This window comes from Balaenoptera acutorostrata, chromosome 15 (genome assembly GCF_949987535.1).
Source record: "Balaenoptera acutorostrata chromosome 15, mBalAcu1.1, whole genome shotgun sequence".
NCBI lineage: Eukaryota > Metazoa > Chordata > Mammalia > Artiodactyla > Balaenopteridae > Balaenoptera > Balaenoptera acutorostrata.
The window spans coordinates 19,713,397-19,734,710 of record NC_080078.1 but is presented as its reverse complement, the minus strand read 5'-3'; the positions used below and the strand labels follow the sequence as shown (position 1 = coordinate 19,734,710).

Here is a 21,314-nt window from a genome sequence, read left to right as displayed (position 1 = left end):
GGCTGTCTTTTCATGTCAGAATATATAAATCTACCTCATTATTTCTAACAGCTTTATAGTACTCCTCTGCACGGAAATTCCATTTTATTTAATCTATTCCCTACTGATGGTCATTTAGATTGCTGCCTTTTTATATTTCTATATTCAACAGTGTTGTAGAAAACACATATATATGTGCGTATTTGCAGGAATTGCTAGCTCAAAGAATTGTACATTGTAAATTTTAATAGCTACTACCAAACTGATCTTCAAGACCTTTTTTATTAATTTATGTTTTCATTAAGAGTAGATGAGGATTCTCTTTCTCTACACCCTCACTAACGCTGGATATTATCATTTTTAAAAATTTCTACCAATCTGATGGGCTGTAACAATATCCCATTGTTTTAAAATTTTATATAACTTTGAATGCTAGTGAGATGGATTATCTTTCTATAGTTTTATTGGCCTTTAGGAACTTCTTTGTAAATTGCCTCTTCATTTCCTTTGCCCATTTTTTTCTTCAGTTGCATTGTTCCCCCCGCCTTTTTTTTTTTTTCTTCAATTTATAGGAACCCTTTATAACATACAGATATGTTCTTTGATAAAAGCCTCTTGTCAACTTTTTAAAAAAAATATTTATTTATATATTTATATTTATTTGGTCGCACCAGGTCTTAGTTGCAGCAGGCAGGCTCCCTTAGTTGCAGCTCACAGACTCCTTAGTTGTGGCTCGCTGGGTCCTCAGTTGCAGCACCTGGGCTCCTTAGTTGCAGCTCCAGGGCTCCTTAATTGCAGCAGGCAGGCTCCTTATTTGTGGTTCGTGGGCTTCTTAGTTGTGGCATGTGAATTATTAGTTGCGGCATGCATGTGAGATCTAGTTCCCTGACCAGGGCTCGAACCCGGGACCCCTGCATTGGGAGCGTGGAGTCTTATCCACTGCGCCACCAGGGAAGTCTCTTGTCAACTTTTTTTATTGTATATTTTTTTCTTAGTCTTTTGCTTGTTTTTTTAAATCTGTGTTTGTGTCTTACGTGGGTAAATTTTCCAATCTTGTCCTTTATATCAGTAGTTTTTGATCTTGCCATCGTACTGAGAAAGGAATCTGAACAAAAATAAAAATGTGAGTGAAAATCTGAGAAAAGTGATAGATGATAATAAAACTGACAAAAATTTCATTTAAAAATTACCCTTTTTCATCAAACCCCTGGGGCTGTGATTGTAAGAATCACGACTATTTATTTATCAATAGGAAAGAAAAAGTGCTGACAAATTAAACTGATACATTATTGACTGTTAGATGCATCCTGATTTCAAAAATGTTAAAATGTGAAAAATATATGCATCTTAGAATTGATGATAGATGTTTTCTTAAGCTGAAGTATACACAGGGTAAGAAATTAAAAGTATGTAAATGAGCACACAACGAAAAGTAAGTCAGGATGAGTTCTTAAAACGTAAGTCAGATTCTATTACTTTCCTGCTTAAATCTTTCTGGTGGTGAAATCTACATGGTTAATTGGGTGTCTGGATGCCTCCTGATTTTCTTTCCTTTTTTTTTTTAAATGTTTATTTTTATTTATTATTTATTTATTTGGCTGTGTTGGGTCTTAGTTGCGGCACACGGGATCTTTAGTTGTGGTGCGTGGGCTCTTCGTTGCGGTGTGCAGGCTTCTCTCTAGTTGTGGTGCGGGCTCCAGAGGGCGTGGGCTCTCTAGTTGTGGCACACGGGCTCTCTAGTTGTGACGCAGGTTCTAGAGCACACGGTATTAGTTGCCCCGCGGCATGTGGGATCTTAATTCCCCAACCAGGGATCGAACCTGTGTCCCCTGCATTGGAAGGCAGATTCTTAATCACTGCACCACCAGGGAAGTCCCCCGATTTTATTTTCGACTACGGTAACTATGATCTCACCACACTGCCCTCCTACTGTCCTCTGAATGTGCCAAGCTTGCTGTCACCTTCAAACCTTTCCTCTTCCCTTAGCCTGGAACTCCTTCCCCCTAATTTTACTTAATGGGCTCCATCTCATCACCCATGTCTTACTTCAGCTGCCACCTCCTACTCTAGGCATAGTTTTCTCTCATCCTCTTTTATTTTCTTCATAGCTCTTAATACTCTGATGCTATCTTGATTCTTCATTTGTTTAATGATTCACTGTCTCTCCCTTCTTGAGGGGATAAGCCTCGAGAGCACAGGGACCTCTCCTATCTTGTTCATTGCTATATCCCCAGCACCTAGAACAGTGCCTGGCACACAGAGATTATTGATGGAATAAATACATACCTGAATGCTTGAATGAATGAATGTTTGTGTCTTTGTAATCCGTCTCAACTCCTATGTGGAACTGGTTGAGTATAAAGTAAAAAGAGCAACAAATCGAAGCATTGCAGAGTGGTGTCAGGTATTTCAGCTGAGCCGTAAGAAGGAGAAACTCTCTAGGGGGAAGATTGCCTCACACAAGGCAAGCTTAGGGAAAGAAGGAGCATGCGAGGAAGCCGAAAGGAACTGGCAGTGGGGAGGGGTGCATGGCTCAAGATGAAGCTGAAGAAGGCGTCAGCGGCTGCATCATGCAGGATCTCCTCGGCCAGGCCAAGTAGTGTGGACTCTCTTCTAAGGGAGGTGGGACCCTGTTATGCACTCCCCAAAAGACTGCACCCCCCTTTGTAGTGTTCCCCACACTTGTCCACTCTTCATCTTCCCTGCTGGATTGCAGGCCCCATGGGGGCAGGACCGTGTCTTTTTGTTCATCAGTTTCTTCCCAGGACTCAGTGCCCAGGACATAATGAGAGCTCAGTAAGTATTCCTGGGTGGACAGATGGACAGACAAACAAGCAAAACTTCTGTGTGGTCCAGAAATCCACCTGAGGCTGTCTTTATTTTACAACGCTTTTTTTTTTTTAATTTTAATTTTTTAAACTTTTTATTTTATATTGGAGTATAGCCGATTAACAACGTTGTGATGGTTTCAGGTGCACAGCAAAGCGACTCAGCCATACGTATCCATGTATCCATTCTCCCCTAGACTCCCCTCCCATCCAGGCTGCCACATAACATTGAGCAGAGTTCCCTGTGCTGTACAGTAGGTCCCCGTTGGTTATCCTTTTTAAATACAGCAGTGTGGTACATGTCAATCCCAGCTTTTTAATTTTTAAACTAAAATGTTCTAGGAAAATCTGTGGACCTAAAAGAACACTTTGCTATCCTAATAATGAGTCTGTCTTTGAAGACATATAATGAATGGGATTGATGGGACTCACTACAGGTCAGTAGCACATAGGAACACACCTCTCTTGAAATGCTGACTTGGAGGTGATGGAAGAGATCATGACTTGTATGCCCTGTGGATTCTGTGTGTGTGTGTGTGTGTGTGTGTGTGTGTGTGTGTGTGTGTGTAACTACCGTGTTACATTGTGTAAATCTTCCACTTTCTCCTGCTTTTCATAGGTGTGAGCTTAATGAGGCAGATAATTAAAGCCTATATGAGCTTTTGCTCTGTAACAAACCACTGCAGAGCATGTGGCTTAAAATAACAGCCGTCTGTTTAGCTCACAATCCTGCAGCTCGGCAATTTGGGTTGGGTTCATCTGGCTGGAGCGTCTCAGCACCTGCCTGGATTTAATCATCTGTGGTCTGGTCTTCACAGAAGACCTCCACGACGTACCACCATTGAGTTAGGCCAAGGAGTGCATGCCCACTTTCCTTTACTAAGTGCCTCAGTAAATTTTTCATGATGACTCTAGGTTACAAAACATATCAGCAGTTCTGTTTATTAATAAGTTGGGTTCAAGCATTGTAAGTATTTATGTCCTAACAATTTTTTGGTCATTTGAAAAAAAAGCCACTTATATTCCAAGAACAAATACTCTCTTAATTTCATTCTTAAATAACCACAGTTACTTCTAATGGGATATGTGCTCCTGTCGGGCCCTTTATGACCTCACCTGGGAGCCAGATTGGACACTACCACCTGTTCCTCTTGCAATACTGCAAATGATGTTTGAGCAGTAGTGGCTTTTTCATCACAGTCACACCTGAGAAATCAGCTTTGCAGAGATACGGTGTCATTAAAAGGAGTGCAGAGAAGTCTCCTGTGGAAACGGTGACTGCCTTGAGCTGGTGGTCTGCTTGTGTCTGGTGCATGTGGAGCATCTCTGGGTTTCCCTCAAAAATTTAAAACATCCTGTTCTGCCCTTGTGAGTTGGTTGTGCCACCCCAGGGCACCTCAGTACAGTTTGGGATCCATGGAGCTCAGCACTTTGACATTGCCCTTAATCTTAGCCATAACTGTATGAGGTTGCCACTGTATGCATTTTATACTTAAAAGTAGGCGTGAGCGGTATGTCCTATGACCAGGAACTGGCAGAGTAGACATCTGCTGACAGGGCTGTTTGAGACCAAAGCCCATTCCTCTGCAGGCGTACTCCAAAGAGAGTTTTCATCTTGGGAACCGTGTCCTGGATAAAAGCTACGGCATGTTAAGTTGTCCCTATCCAAGAATAATTAGGCCTATTTAAGGATTTTAAAACTTTAACGTCGACTAATGATCTTTGAATTTTTGTGTGTAAGTTTAACGCAGGGTTTCTTAACCTCAGCCCTCCTGACACCTGGGGCCGGATAATTCCCTGTTGTGGGGCTGCCCTGCACAGTTTATAATGTTTAGCAACATCCCTAACCTCTGCCTATTAGATGCCACTAGCATGCCCCAGTTGCAACAACCAAAAATGTCTCCAGGCACTGCCAGATGTTCCCTAGGGACAAAGTTGCCCTGGTTGAGAACTGCCGCTTGAATGAAATGATGACCAAGCCTGAGGAATAGGATTTTCATGCTTGTCTCTTCATTCTGGCCATGTACAAATTGGTTCTTAATTTTTTAAAAACCCATCATGGTGTTATGTTTTCAGGGGTTCTCCCTCTTAAATCCTCTTAGAAGTCAATCCTCTAAAGATTGATCACAGAAGAAACTACTAGTAGCAGTTCGGAGGTTTTCAATCAATGTTAATTGGCTTTCCAGAATTGGGCAAGTATGGGCTATTCCTTTAGAAAGTTGTTCTTATAAGAGCATCACACAGAAAGCTTTTAATCCCCTCCCGTTTTTCTCTTAGGAAGTAGAAAATAGAAAAAAAGGAAGGGATTGTGGGTCTCGTTTTGATGAGCAAGGTCTTTTTCTCACCCAGTCTCAGAAGCATTCCAAAGGTATCAAGGTTTTTTTGTTGTTCCCATGGTCTCTTGCTAGAGTTAGATTTTATAAAAATGGCATATCTTCCCAGAATAGTAAAACTCCTTTGAAACTTGCCCTGAGCCTGTATCCTCTACCAGATGCATTCTGTTTCTTGTGAAATGAAGGTAAGGCATCCTTCAAGGGCGGATAATAGACCTTCTGTTTCTACACAGCTTGAGTAGCCCCTGACTTCAGAGGAGCGTGGGGCTCATGATGGGGGTGTGGTGTGCGTTATTAGAGCATCAGATTCTGTCATTAATGGGACCTTGGGGACATCACGTCCAGCACTTCCCAGGCAGTATGCCAGCTTGCCAGGGCACACGGATGGGCCTCTGCTGGGTGTGCCCCAGGTCATTGACCTTTGCAGCTCTGCTGTACATTGTGCTCAATTTTTAAGAGTAATCATGACCATGTGCCACTTTTGTCTTGTGTGCTACCTTTAGATCCACATCTCTGAGTAAGACGTGTCTTCCGTGAATTGCACAGTTCAAGGAAACCACATGCTTCAACATTCTGATGGTCTCTTTGTGTGTGTGTCTGTGTGTATGTGAGGTCAGGGATGGAAAAACTCATCTTGAATATATATGTTATTTGTAAGAAGGCACACAGGCATTTGGGAATCACTGCTTGTTTTCACAGCAGGGCAAGCAAGTGCTTTCACATCCTTGATATTCTTTTCTGGACTCAGGTGTTATGGTGCCTGGGACTGACTCTGGGTTTCCCAGCCTTGCCCTTTGGTGGTTTCCTGACATCTAGCAGATTCCTAGGAGGTATTTCTTGTAGCTTATGGGGTGTGGCCAAGTGTATTTGAACCAGCTGAATGGGGTTCTCAAGAAAATAAGGGAGAACCTGCTTACATGCTGTTTCGCCTTTCCCACACTTTTTGCTGTGGGTTCTCAGGAGAGAACCTGAGTTCTTAGCAATGATGTAGGATGGCTGTAGAATGTCCCAGCTTCTTCCATGGTTTGTACCTTTGAGGAATTTGAGTGAACAGTGCTTCAGGTAAATAATCAAGCAATTTAACTTCTTTTTTTATTATAATCTATTTTTTAAAATAGAGAGTTTAAATTGAAAATAATTTCAGGCCTACACAAAAATAATGTGACTAGATTGGTGAACCTCCCTGTACCCGTCACCTAACTTTATTGCCAGTCTCATTTCGTCTGTACTGGTGGTTCTAAAAGTGTAGTCCCAGGCGAACAGCATCACCCCCATCTGGGAACTTGTTAGAAATACAGATTTCTATTTTTGAAAAATCTGAATCAGAAACTCAGGGGCCGGACCCTGATCAGTCTGTTTTAATAAGCCCTCTGGGCGAATCTGATGCCTGCCAAAGCTTGAGAACTACTATACATACCATTCCATCCAACCTCTGGTGGAATATTTTAAAGGAAATATTTTATTTGTAAATACTTTAGTACATAAACTATTTTCTTTTAAACATAATAGCTCACAAATTGACAAAACATTTAGAGAGCAATTGGTACCAATATTTAAATAGGCTTACTCTTTGATCTCCTAATTCTTCTCATCATAACCTGCGTAACTGGACAGACAAGTCCTTTGTGACATGTATACAAGGATGTTCGTTGCAGTGCCTGAGATGGAGTAAACTTGGAAATACTGCCTGTCTAATATTGAGCGATTGGCTAAGTAAGTTTTATCTACTCCGTGGAGCATGGTGAAATCATAGAGAATGATGTCCGTGATACTATTGTTAAATAGGAAAAACTTTCAAAACAAGTATTGGGTGACCCCATTATCTTTTTTTGTGCAGGGTGTGTGTGTATGTGTGTGTGCGTATGCATTTGAGGGAGAGAGAGAGAGAGGGAGGATGTGTCCGTGTTTTGTATAGGTGTTTAAGCACATAGAAAAAAGGCTAGAATGTTATACATTAAAACACTAATAGTGGGCTTCCCTGGTGGTGCAGTGGTTGAGAATCTGCCTGCCAATGCAGGGGACACGGGTTCGAGCCCTGGTCTGGGAAGATCCCACATGCCGCGGAGCAACTGGGCCCGTGAGCCACAACGACTGAGCCTGAGCGTCTGGAGCCTCTGCTCCGCAACAAGAGAGGCCGCGATAGTGACAGGCCCGCGCACCGCGATGAAGAGTGGCCCCCACTCGCCGCAACTGGAGAAAGCCCTCACACAGAAACGAAGACCCAACACAGTCAAAAATAAACATAATAAATAAATAAAAATTAAAAAAAAAAAAAACACTAATAGTTGTCTTTGGAAGGTATGATTTTTAGTTAATTTTCACCCTCCTCTTACCTGATTTTTTTTTCCCATAATAAGCATGGATTTTTATTTTTATTTTTTTAATAAATTTATTTTTTATTCATTCATTCATTCATTCATTCATTTGTTTTTGGCTGCGTTGGGTCTTTGTTGCTGTGCAAGGGCTTTCTTTAATTGCATCGAGTGGGGGCTAGTCTTTGTTACGGTGCACGGGCTTCTCATAGCGGTGGCTTCTCTTGTTGCGGAGCACGGGCTGTAGACGTGTGGGCTTCAGTAGTTGTGGTACGCGGGCTCAGTAGTTGTGGCTCGCGGGCTCTAGAGTGCAGGCTCAGTAGTTGTGGCGCACGGGCTTAGTTGCTCTGTGGCATGTGGGATCTTCCCGGACCAGGGCTCGAACCTGTGTGCCCTGCATTGGCAGGCAGATTCTTAACCACTGCGCCATCAGGGAAGCCCGAGCATGCATTTTTATAATGGAGAAAAACAGTACATTTACTTTAGTTTTGAAAAAGTCACATCCATTGAAATTATAATCTCTTCTTGATCAATTTCTGTTGAAATTATAATCTCTTCTTACATTTACAGATGGGCACATGTTGGATTCAACAAGATATGCCATCATTGGAGCAGATCTCCGAGATATACCTGAACTGGAAGAGAAACTAAAGAAATGTAACATGAATACACAGTGAGATTTTTTTTTAACCTCTTACATTTGTGATTTCATGCTCATTTGAGATAAGGCCAGTTGGAGGTACGGCATGATAACATGTACCATTTTTTTTTCATTGCTACTTAGAGTAGTTTTCCGAAATTTTTTGAGAAGCAATGTTCCTTGAGTCTGTTTTCCCATGAGAATCAGCTGTATTGCTTTTGTAAAATACTGATTACTAATATAAGTTTGAGGGAAGATAACTGTATGCATAGAAACATATAATTGTAGCATATAAAGAAAGGATTAGCATCCAGGCTATATAAAGAATACCTACTATTTTTTAAAAAGTCCAGTAGAAAAATGGGCAAAGGATAGATGACCAGGCAGCTCAAAGAGGAAACGGGGTATCATATTAAAATGGTATTGAACTTAAGTAGTAATCAGATAAAATTCTGTTTTACTCCCACCAAGTTGGCAAAAATGTAACAGTCTGACAGTATCAAGTGTTGACAAGGATATCGGGGGAAAAGGAATGGTCGTACACCACTGGTGGGAGTGATCTTGGTGTGACCATTGCAAGGAATAATCTGGAATTATCTAGTAAAATTGTCAGTACCATATGAATTTGCAGTTCCATTGTTGGGTGTGTCCCCCCGAGAAGGTCTACATGTATGTACAAGGAGGATGTTCATTGCAGCTTCTGTTTTTAGTAGCAGAAAATTGGAAACAACTTAAACATCCATCAGGAGGAGAATGGATGAATGCTATGTAAAATGCATGATTTTGGCGAGAGCTCAAAAACTTAATGTTGTGTTTTTAAAAATTAAATTGCAGAGTGTGATACCAAATGTGTAAAATCAAACCCCCCCCAAATACTGTATTTTCATGATTACATATATGCGTAACAGAAGTATTTTTAAAGTGGACCAGAAGGATTCACACCAAATTCTTGAGAGTGGGTACCTTTGGGAGGCAGAGGAGGGGAATGAGATGTGTGGTTTTAGCACAGTGATGCTGGTCAAATAGATAAGAGCTAGTGGGAGGAAAAGGCATATCTACCTGGTCTAATGTAGGTGAAGATGACACTTTTAAGGATATTTGAGGTGAGTAACTCAAGGGAGAGGTTTGGAAGGCAGGTAAGGGAAAGTTATTTTAAAGAATAAATTGAAGGCAAAGAATCAGTGGCAAACGATGAAAGAAATTAGCAACAAGGGAAATCATTGCTGGAGGAGAGGGAAGGGAGGATGTAGAGCATGGACTGAGGTTAACTAGCCTTTGAGGGAAGAGAAACACTCTCCATTCTTCTGAGAGGGCAGGAAGGAGGGTAAGGACAGGTGCAAATACAGGTGAGCTTTGGGCGATGGAGGGGTGGGAAGTATAGGGGGTTAAAGTGTGATCTTCCTAACACTTCAGCACAGTGATGGCTGTTGCCTCTACATTTTGAAGTTCTTGCTTACGTGTTTAGTCTAGAATCATCAGCCAGGTCGTCATTCTTAGGATTTACATGTCCACCAGTCCAAATGTCAGGGACAGCTCTACTTGAGCCAGTGTTGTCACTCCAGCTTTATTGTCTGAGTCTGTCTCACCAGGTGTTCAGAAGCAAGGTCAATACACTGTAAAGAGTATTTGTGCTTCTTTTTTCCTTTGGGGAGACCCTTAGGTGGTTCATTGATTGCAGAATGTAGTGTGTTTTCTTAAATTTAGTTTTTAATTGAAATATAGTTGATTTATAATGTTGTATTAATTTCTGCTGTACAGCAAAGTGACTCAGTCATACACATATATACATTCTTTTTCATATTCTTTTCCATTATGGTTTATCCCAGGATATTGGATATAGTTCCCTGCGCTATAGAGTAGGACCTTGTTGTTTATCCATTCTATATATCAATATAATAGTTTGCATCTGCTAGCCCCAAACTCCCAGTCCGTCCCTCCCCCCACTCCCACCTTGGCAACCACAAGTCTGTTCTCTCTGTCTGTGAGCCTGTTTCTGTTTCATAGATAGGTTCATTTGTGCCCTTTTTTTTTTTTTTAATTTATTTTTGGGTACGTTCGGTCTTCGTTGCTGTGCATGGGCTTGCTCTAGTTGCAGCAAGCAGGTGCTACTCTTTGTTGTGGTGCACAGGCTTCTCATTGCAGTGGCTTTTCTTGTTGCGGAGCATGGGCTCTAGGCGCATGGGCTTCAGTAGTTGTGGCTCGTGGGCTCTAGAGCTCAGGCTCAGTAGTTGTGGCACACGGGCTTAGTTGCTCCACGGCATGTGGGATCTTCCCGGACCAGGGCTCGAACCTGTGTCCCCTGCATTGGCAGGTGGATTCTTAACCACTGCGCCACCTGGGAAGCCCTATGCCGTATTTTAGATTCCACAAATAGGTGATATCATATGGTATTTGTCTTTCTCTTTCTGACTTACTTCACTTAGTATGGTAATCTCTTGTTGCATCCACGTTGCTGCAAATGGCATTATTTCGTTCTTTTCTATGGCTGAGTAGTACTCCATTGTATATATGTACCACATCTTCTTCATCCATTCATCTGTCGATGGGCATTTAGGTTATTTCCATGTCTTGGCTATTGTAAATAGTGCTGCTATGAACGTAGGGGTGCATGTATCTTTTTGAATTAGAGTTTTGTCTAGATATATGCCCAGGAGTGGGATTGCTGGATCATATGGCAACTCTATCTCTATTTTTAGTTTTCTGAGGAACCTCCATAATGTCTTCCATAGTGGCTGCACCAACTTACATTCCCACCAACAGTGTAGGAGGGTTCCCTTTTCTCCACACCCTCTCCAACATTTGTTATTTGTGGACTTTTTAATGATGGCCATTCTGACCGGTGTGAGGTGATACCTCATTGTAGTTTTGAATTGCATTTCCCTGATAATTAGCAATGTTGAGCAAGTAGTGTGTTTTCTTTTAGCTGAAGGGAAGTGTTAACTTTCAGGGACACCACTGGATTTCTCGGGGGCACACGGGTGTGTGAAGTCAGCAGTAGATTGGTTAAAGCTGGTACCCATGGGCCTGGAGCCCTCGCAGAATGAGGAGAGCACGAGTCTTAGAATCTTACCCTGGGTCTCTGCCTTACTTCTCCTGCTCACTAGTTGTTTAACAGGGGGCAGTGCTTTTTTTAATCTTTTTGAGGCTTAGTGTTTTCATTTATTAACTGGGCTAAAAACTATCTCACAAGATGGTTTTGAAGATCAAGTAACGGCATGCGAAAACAGTTGAACAGGAATTGGCACGTGATAGGCCCTGAGTCAGTTGCCTCTGGCTCTAACTGTAGTTGCAGTAACCATCTGTTTTGGCAGATGTGCTGGAAGGTTAGGGAAGTAATTGGGTATAAATCGGGCTAGCTCTTGATAGGGAAGTTTGCCTCGCTTTTGGAGATGTATAAAATGGATGAAAAACAATTGTTGAAACAAGTATTCGAATTATGTGTTCCTCCTTGTGGTTTCATTTGTATTCTCTGTTTTCCTTTATGGGCTGTCTTGTCTTTGCTTTTCTTTCACTTATATTTTGAAAAATATTAATCCTCTTTTTTTAATATTGCTAATGGCTACCTCTTAGAAAATATATTGTAAAAATGCCTAACTTCATTTTTAAATAATTCAAATCCACACAAAAGTTGCAAAAATAATACAAGAAACTCCCATATAGCCTTCTTTACCTGGCCTGGGCTTAGGTGGGTGGCTCGTCTGCTGGGGGCCAGGTTTAGGTGATGCGCCCGGGGGTTCACTCGTGGGTGGACGGGGGGCAGGTCAGCTGGGCTGCCTCATTCTCATCCGCAGGACCTCCCCTCCAGTGGTAAGCTAGCTTGGGTTCATTCACATGGTGGTTTCAGGTTTCCAAGTGCAGCAAGAGAGCAAGCACCAGTGTGTAAGTCATTTCCGAGCTTCTGCTTGTATCCTGTCTGTTGCTGTTCCATTGGCCAAAGCAAGTTCCATGACTAACCCAGATTCCCCGGGGAAGGGAAATAAGCTTCACCTCCTGAGTGGGAGAATCTGCCGGTTCACATCGCCACACTGTGGGTGCCCAGTAGGGAAGACTCTAGCTATTTTTATAGGCTACCACACACATTTAACACATTTTCACCAGCAAGACAAAACTCATTGCTGATTGCTCACCTTTTTACAGTGTAAAACTTGGGGATGCGATGCACTGATTGTTGACGTGAAAACTAGTGCTTCTGGTTTTCCTGGGGTATGAAGTGCCCTCCCTGTAACGTGAGTGCAATTTGAGAGTCCCATTTTGATGAAAACATATTTATGTGCCTTTTTTTTCTTTCCTTAAGATTGCCAACCCTCCTGATAGCTGAGTGTGTGCTGGTTTACATGACTCCGGAGCAGTCTACAAACCTTCTCAAGTGGGCAGCCAAGAGTTTTGAGACTGCCATGTTCATAAACTACGAACAGGTAAAAGGAAGCACGAGAAATTTTGCCTTCTTCTTGGGACTCCAGTGGTGGCTTTCTCTCTCTGAGCACCCTCGGAATATGCTTTCACTTACTCTTTTCCTTTTGCCTCCAGCCACTCACATATGTTCCTTTATTAATCGGTTCCCGCAAACCTAGTACTCCTGAGTTCTTGACTGCTGGCAAACTTTTAGCCAGAGTTTTTGGAACTTCTGTCTTGTCCTTTAAGAAAGTTGTTTGAGTTCTTATCATTGTGTTTCCTTTAAAGTCATAGATTTTGATGGAAGGACTTCTGGCTATCATCAGTGTAGGGGTAGCAAACTCAGATGCCTTCAGAGGCAGGTAGTGATGCAGATGCAGGCAGTTGGCTAGGTGTTATATAGTGTGGAGTGATGGGGACTGTGGTGAACTGGGGCACCCATGTCCCATTTCATGGGGTGCCCACTATTCAGTTCCAGCCAACTGTTACCATGTGGAGTGAGCCTGGAGTTGCCTGAACTCCCAGTTTTTCAAGAAAGGTTAGAAATGCAGGATTTTAATGTAAAATTTCCTACTTTCTAAAATCACTGAGCTTGGCCCACGAGCTCCCTGTTTTTCTCCTTTGATCTAGTGCCGAAAGGGGTTATGTTTTAGGGCTTCGGAATAATTCAGATTGGATCTGAATCTTGGCCCTAGCTCTTATTATTGACTGTGTGACCTGAGCAGAATTGCTTGGTGGTTGGGAGTCCATGCTCTGGAGGCAGACTGCCTAGCTGTGTGACCTGGACAAGTTACTTAACCTCTCTGTGCCTGCTTCCCCATCAGAAAAGTGAGGATAATAATATCCCGACTTCATAATTAATAAATGAGTTAATAGGTGCACAAGCATTTACAGCATTGCCTGGCTATTAAGTAAGCTATTATTAAGTTAGCTATTATTTGGATCTCTCTGATAGAGAGAGATACCTACCTAGATACCTAGGATAAGAATACCTACCTCTCAAGTCTAAATAATTCAGATTAAATGTGGCAGGTGCATTCATTAAAAAAAGAGAATACCTGCTTCTCTGGATTATTATGGGAATTCATGAGATGTTGAACAGCAGTGGACTTAATGATAAGCACTGAATACACTTTGGCTACTCTTATTGTTTATTTTAGTTTAGCTTTATTGATTTTATTTTGTTTTTTTACCTCATTTTATTTTATTTTTATATTTTATTACAGATAAGGGCAGCACAGGACCTTGTCCAACGTCACATAGCTATGGAGAGGTCTAAGGCTAGACCTTGACCTCCTGGCCTCCTGCCCACCCCTCACACAGTCCAGGTTCCTGTATAGGTGGTTCTTGGTTGGTTGATTTTTCTTCCTTTTCTCTGTTTAATTGGAGGCATTCCTCAGACTCAGTCTTCTGTCCTGGTGAATGGATATAATGGTAGCTGGCCTCATCGGTCTTTAGTATTGATGTGGATAAATACTGGTGACCTGTCTTTGCTTTCAGGGTACCATACCTGGGGGAAAAGGGATTCCACTTCCCATGTTTCCACACATTTCGGATGTGTACCATTTCATTCACTCTGCTTCATTTGTGTATTCTTTTATTCAACAAACCTTTATTCAGCATCACATGAGAGACAATGGGTTAAGTGAATTTTGACTAGAGACACTGTCACTTTGGAACAGGCCTGAGAATGTGTCAGTTTTCAATATGTTGACCACAGCTGTCCTTAGATGGGGTTAAACCCTGCCCAACACCTTCATTTTGTGAATAATAAACTTTTAACGTAATTTAATTCTTTCCTAACAAGTACAGAATCATCATCCTCACATTTGTCAATTGCTCACATAACATATTATTTTTTAATTAGTGGTTAAGTGACAAAACCACATGGATGACGGTTATTTCAGTAATGATAATAATTATTGCAAATTCTTCGAATCTGATGACTTGTATAGCAGGCGCTATTCTTTGAGTTTCATATATATTAACTTATTTAATCATCACAACAGCCCTCAAGGTAGGTACTAGTACTATCCTAGTTTTACAGGTAAGAGGACTATTGAACCAAGGGGTTAGGCATCTTGCTCACAGCCTCACTATTAAGTATCAAGCCAGGATTCAAACCTAGGCAATAAAATGAAGGAGTTTGTGCTCACAAATACGCTTGTATCCTGAATGAATAGTGTGCAATCCTATCATTAGTGCCACATAAGCCTTATGTATCCCCCTAAAAAAGAGTAACATTGGATTTTGTCTTGCAGCGTTGGCGTTGGTGTTGGCTTACGAATCTGGGAATCACTTCATATATTGTTAAAGTGCTGAATTTTTGATACCTTGTATATGACAAAGTAACAGTGTATGTGCTATCAATACAATAATGTACATAATATATATATATTTTTTGGCCTCACTGCATGCGGCTTGTGGGATATTAGTTCCCCAACCAGGGATCGAATCCATGCCCTCGGCAATGAAAGCACAGAGTCTTATCCACGACCACCAGGGAATTCCCATGTACATAATACTTTGTTTTGTGACAGTTGTGCACATATATAAATTATGTTTTATAAACCAGTTTTTTATTCAAAAAGTAATGCCACATGCAGAATAAAAAAAAATCATATAGTTCGATAGGGTAGACAAAGAAAAGTAAGTCTCTTATCTACCCAAGACCTCAGCCTCTAATCTGGGAAGCAACCTTGCTGTATTCCAGAATTTTCCTATGCATATATAAATGTGGAGAGAGTTTTTTTTTTTTTCCCCCTAAAGGCAGATGGGAGCATACTATACACATTCCTCTGTACCTTACTTTTCAAGAGTTTATCTTAGGGATCATTTCATATCTGTCCATCTGTTTATCTGTCTATCTTCCTTTCCTGTTTTTACAGCTATATAGTATTTCATTATATGAACATGCCAGAATTAATTTAACCCCAAATGATGGGTATTTAAGTTCTTTCCAGATTCTTCCTATCATACATAATGCTGCAGTAAATGTGCTTGTATCTTTGCGTTCACGTGTGAGTCTATCTATAGGACAGGTTGCTGGCAGTGGAATTTTTGGATCCCAGACTGAGTGTTTGCAATGGATGGACACTGCCCAGTTGCCTTTCGAGGGGCTCTACTCCATCAGCATGGCACTCAGGATTCTGTGACCTGCAGTGGGTATTATCAGCCTTGACTGGTTAGAAATAGGATGTTGTTGTTTTAATCTTGCATATTTAACAAACAAAGAGATCCTTATGGCAATGCCCAGCCTCCTCTGTCCCTTCCCAGGTGAACATGGATGACCGGTTTGGGCAGATCATGATTGAGAACCTGCGGAGACGACAGTGTGACCTGGCGGGAGTGGAGACCTGCAAGTCATTAGAGTCTCAGGTCAGAGGGCAGAGACCAGGACGTCCTCTTGTACCGTTAGCCAGCCGAGAAAGGGCACCCTCCCTTCACAGATAAGAGAATGTGAGAGTCCCTCATGAGTGCCTGCCTCCGGGCAGCTAGGGCTCCACGTGGGCTACTGGTTCATCGTGCTGGGGGAAATCCAAGCCCTGTCCTGCCATCTTGGTATGGAAGACGCAGATTTACATTTCTGACCCCCTATTATCTTAACTTCTTACTATACCGTTTTTCAAACAACATAAGAGTAGAGGGAGTAGTTAAAATGAACACCCATATTCCATCAGCCAGCTTCAGTAATTTAATAACATTTTGTCATTATCGTTTGATTTATCCCCCCCCCTCCAAATTTTTGTTGGTGGTGTCATTGGAATATTTTAAGGCAAATGCCAGACAGTGTATCATTTTCCCCATAAATACTTCAGTGTGACTCTCCTACCAATAAGGACCTTCTGGGCTTCCCTGGTGGCGCAGTGGTTAAGAATCTGCCTGCCAATGCAGGGGACATGGGTTCGAGCCCTCGTCCAGGAAGATCTCACATGCCACGGAGCAACTAAGCCCGTGCGCCACAACTACTGAGCCTGTGCTCTAGAGCCCACGAGCTACAAGTACTGAGCCCGCGTGCCACAGCTACTGAAGCCCATGTGCCTGGAGCCCGTGCTCCGCAACAAGAGAAGCCACTGCAATGAGAAGCCCGTGCACCGCAACGAAGAGTAGCCCCCGCTCGACGCAACTAGAGAAAGCCCGCGCACAGCAAAAAAAGACCCAAAGCAGCCAAAAATAAAATAAAAATAAATTTAAAAAAATAAATAAGGACCTTCTACCCCCCAGGATAATGATGATACCATTATCACACCTTACAAGTCGACACGAACTCCTTCATAGCACCTAACACCCAATTCATCTCCAGTTTTCCCCAGTCGTCTAAAAACATGTTCATGGTGTATTTGAATCAGGATCCAAACATTGTTCCCACTTTGTACTTGACTGATCGGTCCCTTAAATCTCTTGGAACCTGTAATAGTTCCCGCCCCTCCCACTCCCCCACCTTTGAAATTTTTTTGCTAAAGAGACACTTCCCACCCCTGCCCCCATTTAAATACGTTATTTTTTACATGGCTTGTGTCACATTACCACTAGGGTACTTTAAGAAACTGTTGCTTGTAGAAAAGTTTCTTCCTTTATTTCTCTTTAAATATTATACTTTAGTGTGCATTTTCCCCCATTGTAACAATGCGTGTTCAGTATAGAAAATGGGAAAATTAAAAAAAGAAAGATGATAGTGGCCACAGTGGGCTTTTGAAAGAGGAGTCCTCCGAGGGAAATTCTGTGTGCGTGAAGAGTGTCTCGGGTCATATGACAGCACGTTGTCCTCTCCCTTTCTCTCCACTGCACATTTTAGAAAGAACGGCTCCTGTCGAGTGGGTGGGAATCAGCATCAGCCATCGACATGATGGAATTGTACGGCAAATTACCTCGTGCCGAAGTGAGCAGGTATGGGATTGGCAAGAGTTTGCTCCGTGGCAGATAACTGTGAATTAAAGGCATCATTGTCTGTATCCTTTAATGTTAAAAACAAAAACAAAAAAAAATTCAACCCTGAACTAGACTTATTTTGAAACAAGTTAAGCTGCTGCTAATGTAGATTAAACATTGGTAGCTCCTTGAGAGTAACTCATTAGCTATTAGCCAAGATAAGGTTTATGCCCAAACAGATTATCTTAGTTGAAATAAGCGGTTACACCTCTTCAGTAGAAATCTTGCACAATCCCTGTGTTTTGGAGAAGCAGGAAAATGACGTTGCCCAAGGGCTTCTAAGGGGGGAAAAGTCTGCTTATGGATTTTTAAGTGGACTTTTCCTCTCATTATAAAAGAAATACATGCTCGTTCCAATAAAACAATTTTCGAGCAGTGTAAAGTGCATGAAGTATAGAGCAGTTGTGAGCTCTGTAGCTGCACCCTCCAGAGACAGCTAGGGTGTATTCTTTTTCTATGTGTATATAAAGATAAATATTTATCAATATATAGATTTATGTTTTTTGAATCAGTAGATTGATATTGCATGTATTGGTCTGTAAACCACCCTCCTTTCAAAAGCTTACCAATAGATTGTATTTATCTCTACATGTCAAGATGTTCAGGGTTACCATATCCTGTTTGGTGGTGCCTGTTATTTATGTGTGGATATATGTTAATAACAGTTTTTTAAATTGAGGTGTAATCAATAGACAACACGAGTTTCAGGTACACAACATAATGATTCGATGTTTGTATGTATTGTGAAATGATAACAAGTCCAGTTACATCGGTCACTGCACATACAGGATTTTTTTTTTTTAAGGAGAACCACTTTATTTTGAGTAGTAAACAAAACTCCATTTAGAACATAATAAACAAACCTTCCATCAGTTTCTTCACAGTCCAAAGAATAAAAGGTCTTCTAAAGAAGATCTTTAAAGGAGTTTTAGTAGCTGCATTTGTGGGCATTTTTGGTGCATATTTTTTGTTTAAAAAGGTGAACACAAGCCAAGATTTCAGGCAAATGATGAGCAAGAAGTTTCCAGTGATTCCATAGTGCGGGCCATCACATTTGAAGCAAGGTCCTGGAGCAACACCCCACCGTGTGCAGCAAATGGCAGGCAGGACATGGCAGCAATCTTCACTACTTTTCCACAATTTTTTTTTCTTGTGATGAGAACTTTTGAGATTTACTCTTAACAACTTTCAAATATGCAATACAGCATTATTGACTATAATAACCATGCTGTACATTACTTCCCCGTGACTTATGTATTTCACAGCTGGAAGTTTGTTCCTTTTGACCCCCTTCACATGTTTTGCCTGCCTGCCCTCCCACCGCCCACCTCCGGCACCTACCAATTGTTTTGTTTATTTGTTTGTTTTCTTTTAGATTCCACATGAAGAGAGATCCTACAGTATTTGTCTTTCTCTGACTTATTTCCTTTAGCATAATGCCCTCCGGGTCCATCCATGTTGTCACATGTGGCAAGATTTCATTCTTTTTTATGGCTGAATAATACTCCATTGTAAATGTCAGTATATATACCATATTTTCTTTATCCATCCATCAATGGACACTTAGGTTGTTTCCTTGATAATAATAATTTTAAAGTAATTAAAAAGTAATTTCTGTAGCTGGGCATTTAGTTATGTTGCAGACAGCAGCCTTTGTCCTAACAGAGGTGGGTAAAGAGGCGGGTCTGTCCGCCCACCCTTTGGTCTGTCCACCCCAGGCCGACCAGCCCTCCCAGCTCTGCAGATGCCTCATAGTTTGTGTCTACATTTGTCAAGGGCTTTTGCCAGATACTCTGTATAAAAAGAAACCGGAGGCAGGCCTGTTGATTTAACAGATGCCTACTGCGCGTTATGCCTGCCTTTGTGGAGTTCACCTTCTAGGGAACAGCTTCACAGTCTAGTGTGTCCTGATAGTTGAACTTGGTCATGATGGTGCTGGAGCCTTGATCGTGATGCTGGTTTCTTCTCATACTAGGAAGCCTGCCTTGAGGTCCTCCGCTAAGATTAGTTGGGAAGCCACCAGAGTACTCCTTGGATAGTCATTCTTACTTCAGTTGTGACTCTTTGGCCTGCACACCAGGGCGGGAGCTAAACACAAATACAGAAACATGCACAAGCGTGTACATCTATACACTTTCATGCACACGCACATGCGCACAAACACAGACACACACAGCCTGGACGAATGGCAATACCAGCGTGTTAACAGTGGCTGTAAATAGTGGAATATGGATCATCTTTTATTTTTCTTCTTTACTGTTTTTGGAAATGCCTGCGTTGTCCCCACCGCCCCAGTGTGTGCATATCTCAACAGAAAACATTTTAAAGAGCTGTTTTCATATGTTTCTCTGTGTGTGTATATATTTAAAAGTTTACATTTAAAATGATTTTTTGAAAAAAGTCATATAAGCACATGATGGGGAAAAAAAGTAACCAGAATAAAGTAGTACAGAGTGAAAACAAAACAAAACCCCCGGTTACTCACCCTCACTACCATCAGCTACCTTCTGTTTCAAGAGACAACCACCATTACCACTTTCTTCTGCAGTTTCCAAAATTAGTCCATGCATATATAACCATATATATCCCCCACTTTTTCTTTACATAGATAGTAATATACTATGTACATTACTTCCTAAACAACTTGCTTTTTAAATTCCATGATAAGTCTTAGAGGCTGTTCCATGTCAATTCATATAAACCTACCCTATATGGCCGCACAGTATCCTATCGTATGAATGTGTTTAATCTATTCAACCCATCTCTTCTACTTTAAAGTTTGTTTTTTGTTTTGTTTTTTTGCTGTTACTACATTGCAGCTGTGATGCTGCAGTGAGATTTCTTGAACACCTATAGGGTAAATTCTTAAAGCAGAATTGCAGAATGAAAGGACGTACGTTTTAAACATTGATAGAGATGGTCAAATTGCCCTCCAGAGAGGTTATACTGTTTTGTCATCCTACTAGTAACGCAGGAGGGCACCTCTTTCCCATGTCCTTGGTAAAATGTATATCAACCTTTTTAAAAAAACTTATTTATTTATTTATTTATTTTTAAGGCTGTATCAGCCTTTTTTATCTTTGTCAGCTGTTAGCTGAAAACATTTCATGTGTTTTAATTTACATTTCTTTTCACATAAATGAGGTTGAAAAGCTCTTGTTTCTCCTTGCCAGTGAACTGGTCTTTTACCTATCTTTTAAATAAGTTTTAAAAGTTGTTCTTATTGAAGTATAACAGCTCTTTATATAACAAGGAAATCTACCCCTTGTCATTTCTATTGCAAACATTTTTTTCTAGTTTGTCATTTGTCACTTTTGACTTTGCTTATGGGATTTTTTTTCTCCTTTTCAATAAAAATAAGTTAAAATGGGCCCACACCATGCATACTATTCTGTAGCCTGCTTCTTTTCACATAGTATATCCTGAACACCTTTCCATGACTATATAAGCATGGGTCATGACCTTCATTTTTGATTGGATACATTTGTACTGTTGTCTCTTCATTCTCTCCGCAGAATAGAGTCCCTTGAATTCCTGGATGAAATGGAGCTTCTTGAACAACTCATGCAGCATTACTGCCTTTGCTGGGCCACCAAAGGAGGAAGTGAACTGGGTAGGTGACTTCACTTGTATTGATTTAACCTAGAAAGGGGGAATTTTTTTGTCCCCAGAGAACGTAAGACTTGACGGGAATTTTCGACCCAGGAAGAAGTAGGGGACGTATACGTGGATCCGATCCATGAACACAGCCAGAGAATCAGCTGTTATATCCTCTGTGTTTTTATAGCACAAAACCCAGGAGAACTGTTTAAATAAACCACATGTATGAAAACAAACCAACAGCCCTTTAGAAGTCTGTGGAATTTTCTCAGCTGGATGGTAAGAGACCTTGAGTCTTGTA

General features: G+C 41.3%; 1 protein-coding gene across 1 annotated transcript in view; it reads left to right on the top strand.

Annotated features, from left to right (window-relative positions):
- The window catches only part of LCMT1 (leucine carboxyl methyltransferase 1), a 54,229-nt gene that overhangs the window by 30,470 nt on the left and 2,445 nt on the right, over positions 1-21,314 (top strand). Inside the window, exons 6-10 of the mRNA XM_007186319.3 lie at positions 8,023-8,125; positions 12,387-12,507; positions 15,761-15,862; positions 17,280-17,371; positions 20,929-21,026. Of these exons, the coding sequence (XP_007186381.3) occupies positions 8,023-8,125; positions 12,387-12,507; positions 15,761-15,862; positions 17,280-17,371; positions 20,929-21,026 (516 nt within the window). The remainder of the gene's footprint in view (positions 1-8,022; positions 8,126-12,386; positions 12,508-15,760; positions 15,863-17,279; positions 17,372-20,928; positions 21,027-21,314) is intronic.